We start from the raw sequence: 4,841 nt of genomic DNA on the forward strand, positions 1-4,841 counted from the left end.
AGAAAAGATATCGTCTTCCAAATTTCCGATATCCATTAAAAAATATTAACAATTCATCCCTAGTTTCATGGTGTTTTTTTTTTTACTGCAAAGTTTAGTGTCAGTATTTCTTTCACCCCTATATAATAGTTAGAGGCGTAGGTCACATAATGAATTAAAAGTTTAGAAAAGGCTCAGGTTCGTATTCGTGTACAGATAGCATTCTTCTTCTTTATAACATTTGACTACCTTGAAAGATTGGCTATGTAATTTTAAGTAGTAGTTCTCTCCAGCGGAATGTAGTTTGTTACTGGAGCGTCCTGTCAAAAGGGTAATGAGCAATGACTACCATTTGCTTCTTGCTAACGTAAAAGAGGCAAAACTCCAGTTTCATAGTTCTCATGTCATCGAAAAACAAATCTGCTTTAAAGAGGGGAGGGGAAGGAAAGGGAAGGAGGTGAGAAGCAGAGAGAGAGAGAGAGAGAGAGAGAGAGAGAGAGAGAGAGAGAGAGAGAGAGAGAGAGAGAGAGAGAGAGAGAGAGAGAAAAGGAGGGAAGGAGTGAGAGAGGAAAGTTGTGTGTGTTGGGGGAGGGAGGATTCGATAACATGTCACTGATTGAGTTAAAAAGCAGAACTAAACAATACGAAGCAATGCAAAACGAAACCAAAACCAAACTAAACAAAATGAAACAAGAAAACACAGAGAAGCCCATTCAGTTCAATGCAATTGGAAAAGAGCATGTTTTTGTTTTATCCTATTCAATTTTATTGATCTAATAATTAGATTTTAACTGTGACCAGTGTGTAACTTTTACCACTGCTCCCCCTGTGGCTAGCTAAAAAAAATAAAAAATGAACACACAATAACATTGTGACTCCATCCGCATTCTATCTTGTTGAGGGGCTTGCAGTCTGATGGTGAGCGGGACCATGATGAGTCCTTAAAAAGGCTCCTTACTAACTTTTTCTCACCCTACTCCTGAACAAAATGAGTATCTAATCGATAACATTGTTGATTCAATCAGAAATTTGTAAAGATTGCATGTCTCGTTTCTTCGTTCTATTTGTTGCTATTATCTTGAGACCTCTTGTAAAGCACATTGAGCGTGTTTAGTACATATTGCACTAATTGAAAGCTTCTGTTTAAAAAATATAATCATAACATATCAGTGAGACATGATTAAATTCGAATTACATATTTTCTTGTCGGGTAAACAACACTTACACACATATGTATAACCTAACACACCCACACACACACTTACACATATGATACACACATTTATGTGCTATTTAAGAGTCATAATATAAATAAATACTATTTGCGTAAAAGGCTAGGTGCATATAAGTGCTGAGTGAAGTACCCTAAAACCGGTATCTCATTGAAAATATTAAGTTAAAAGCTTTCTCTTCTTTCAAATAGCTTTTAAGTTCGGCGAGCATCTTTCGTACTCACTTAAGAGCAATTAGCACGTCAATGCTTCATCTGTGAGAAAATATTTACGGCTCTTACGCAAGGTAACACTCGCCCTCTTGTTCTTGGAATTCATAATTCTACGATGTAACAGTATTGCTGTCACCATGTTTTTGTAAGAAAGTATACACTGAATGATATCGGTTGTTTAAGCATATACTTCGTCCTTCTCGACATCGTGGTCGTCGTCGTCATCATCAAAACCATCATCATCATCATTATCATCATCATCATTATCATCATCATCATCATCATCATCATCATCATCATCATCATCATCATCATCATCATCAGCAGCAGCAGCAGCAGCAGCAGTGGCAGCAGCATTAACCACCACTACCATCGCCACGATCCACCATGTCAAACGCCACCATCACCACCACCATTATCATAATCTTCACTATCATCATCAAAATTAATTATTTGGAAACTAGTTCAGTCACGAGGATAGAAAGCGCATAATAGGCCAAAGAGACTTTCCTTCCCATCATTTTATGAGACGCAAGGAAACATTCACAAATTCTGGCCCCGACATTGTATTTATAAAGCGATGTACACACATAATCATAATATACAATTCGGGTGATACTATTTACCTAACTTAAGGTAGTGACGGATATTGCTAGAATGTCATTATCCAAAGGATGCCTTACAGGCGAGTTTTGTTGTGAGGAATTAAATTTTAGTTCCATATGGCCTGCTGAGGGAGTAAATAAAGCAAGGTGAAGGGTTTTTATCAAGCTGAATCCACAGAACTGCACAAATAAATATGCAATTCCTTTTTTTAAAAATTGTTAGTCCTGCCTAACCCATTCGATTTTTTCTGTCATTTCAGGTAAAAATTTGGTTTCAAAATAGACGTACCAAATGGAAAAAGCAAGAAAACATCTCCAGCGCCGAGGTTGCCGAACACAAACTCAATGCTGAGAAGAACATGGCCAAGGCCAAGAATAGGAAAAACTCCGAGCCCAGCAGACCTCACGACCCCATCCAAAACCACCATATGACCTTTGAACCACGTGATGTCCTCGGTCATATTGCCTCCTTGACGCCGCGCGGGGTCGTAAGCTTTAATGGCAGCAGCCCAGGTGTCCTTGACATTCCAAGACTTTCAGCCTCCATGAAGGCCAACTTAGGATACATCGGATCCCCTGAACATCGTACGCAACAAAAATCTCGTGAGATTCCAGGGGCTCAATTTGAATCAGCTCAAGATCTCAGCATGAAAGATAAAAGACAACCCCCAAAACATGAACCCTGTTCAGATTCCAGCCAAGGCAAAATAACCCAAAATATCAATTCCAACAGCTCCTCTTCGTCTCTTTCGTCCCTCTCACCATCCTCCTCTCCTACTCTTTCTAATTGCTCTTTCTCCTCCAAGCCTGCACACACGTTTTCAGGGTTTCATTTGAACCGATTTCTGGGGCCAGACACTGGCAGGGAAAGCAATGTCACCAATACCAACAATGACAGACGCTCTCCACCGCACACGGGGCATGAACGTGAAGACTCGGACAATTCCAATTCCGACTCTTACTCCGATGACTCAAAACGCCACCTAGAGGTTTCAGAAAACACACCAACGCTGAATAAAACAGATACTGATAAAACAGCAGTTGGAGGGTTATGTCAGGAACTTCAAGTCTCAAACTTGTTAAATGACTCAGTGACGACACCTACGGCGATCACGGCAGCAGCATCTGATTTCAAAACGACAGCGAGTAGTTTCAATGAGAATGAAATAAACAATAAAAATGAAGCACATCAAAATCTTTCAGAGCGAAGTATCAACTCCTGTTGCCCTATGACCACTCTGGTGATTCCTAGTTGTGATTCTTCGATAAAACCCGATATCAATGTCTTGTCTTGTGATCAAAGTGAAGATAAACAAAACCCGGAATCGTGTGAGGATGACGATGACGATGACGATGAAGACGCCATTATTGATTGCCAAAATTAAGGCTCAACATCAGCATTGTTTTGTTGTTTTTGTTGTATTTATTTTTGTTTTGTTTTGGGTTTTTTTGTTTTTTTTTCCCCCCTATGTTATGATTGATTATTTTGTATTGTTATATCCTTAACTTATAAAGAATCCTATATGAATCCTTGTAAAAAAAAAGAAAAAAGAAAAGTACAGCAAATTATCGTGCAATAAATGTTCATATCAATACACATTGGTCTGTGTGATTCACGGCCTCAAAACGGTAATACGTCGGGGTGAGCTAGATGCTAAGAATACTATCTATAGTGGAAATTCCTATGTTTTATTTTGGGTAATAAATATTGATGCTTAAAGTAAGCAGTAGTCCTTCAGAGCCATTCGGCCCATGGAGCCGGAGTTTATCCCGGTTTCTATAGCGTGAAACAGACAATAACAATTGCTTGATACCCTTTGGATAGAAGGCTAGTCTATCGAAAAGTACTTTCCGCCAGATCTAACAGACTCAGCTACCCAATCACTGTTGGGTGGACAGGGGAGTCAGAGAAGATCTCGACTGTACTCTGGACCGATCTCGGTCCCTTTGCGCGTGAAGCGAGTGCTCTGCCAACTGAGCTATCTTACCCCTGGTGTTTAAAGTAACAACTACTGAAATCTGACATTTTTGTCATTTTAACTATAAATTCAAGTTTCATATCTGGCTCACCCTGATAAATTAGCGTTCTGAAGCGAGAGTGCCCACATATTACATATTGACATTAATCTTGTTAATACCTATAATTCTTTAGTTCACATTGTCAAGTTTGTTGAAACATAAGGAAAAAAATAATTACAATTAAGTTTAATATTTTGGTAGAGTTTAATTTTTTAAAAATTCTAAATGCCTCTCATCTATTCTGTTATACTATGAAAAAACAAACAAACAAACAAACAAACCCCACAAAAACAAAAACAAAAAAAAAAAAATTTAAAAAAAATAATTAAAAAAAAAACCCAAAACAACAACACGCAATTATAAAGATTTTGGCCAGAAAACTCGTCCTTCAAATATCTATCGATTAAGATAACATCTATCTCGCCAAAATCTCTCGATCCTAGAACTTCACTGAAGTGAAGTCCCAGGATTGAGACTTTTTTGACGTGAAATGAAGTCCCTTTACTTGTGAAGCGAGTGCACAACCAACTGAACAATCGGGACCCCCGCCTACGTGTGTAAAATGATTTAATTAGGCAATTCACATGAGTTAGAGTTCATTTATTTTTTGTGACCCATCACACGAAAACGTTAATACATGTATTTCAGGGTGATGAGGATTTTGAAAATTGTTTGAAATAAAATTTAAATATTACAAATAAAATTCCCTATATTCATCCAATAAGGAATTTTTTTCTCTAGGGTCTTTTCCAAGGGAAGACTGGAATAACCCAGGCGTCAGTCGCAGTGCAGGG

General features: G+C 38.3%; 1 protein-coding gene across 1 annotated transcript in view; it reads left to right on the forward strand.

Moving 5' to 3' along the window:
- The window catches only part of LOC144964589 (uncharacterized), a 37,068-nt gene extending 32,684 nt beyond the window's left edge, over positions 1-4,384 (forward strand). Inside the window, exon 5 of the mRNA XM_078899038.1 lies at positions 2,289-4,384. Coding sequence (XP_078755164.1) covers positions 2,289-3,413 — 1,125 coding nt within the window. The 3' untranslated portion in view covers positions 3,414-4,384. The remainder of the gene's footprint in view (positions 1-2,288) is intronic.
- The last annotated feature ends 457 nt before the right edge of the window (positions 4,385-4,841 follow it).

Source organism: Berghia stephanieae, chromosome 2 (genome assembly GCF_034508935.2).
Source record: "Berghia stephanieae isolate SIO BIC M18660-M18661 chromosome 2, UCSD_Bste_1.3, whole genome shotgun sequence".
Classification (NCBI taxonomy): domain Eukaryota; kingdom Metazoa; phylum Mollusca; class Gastropoda; order Nudibranchia; family Aeolidiidae; genus Berghia; species Berghia stephanieae.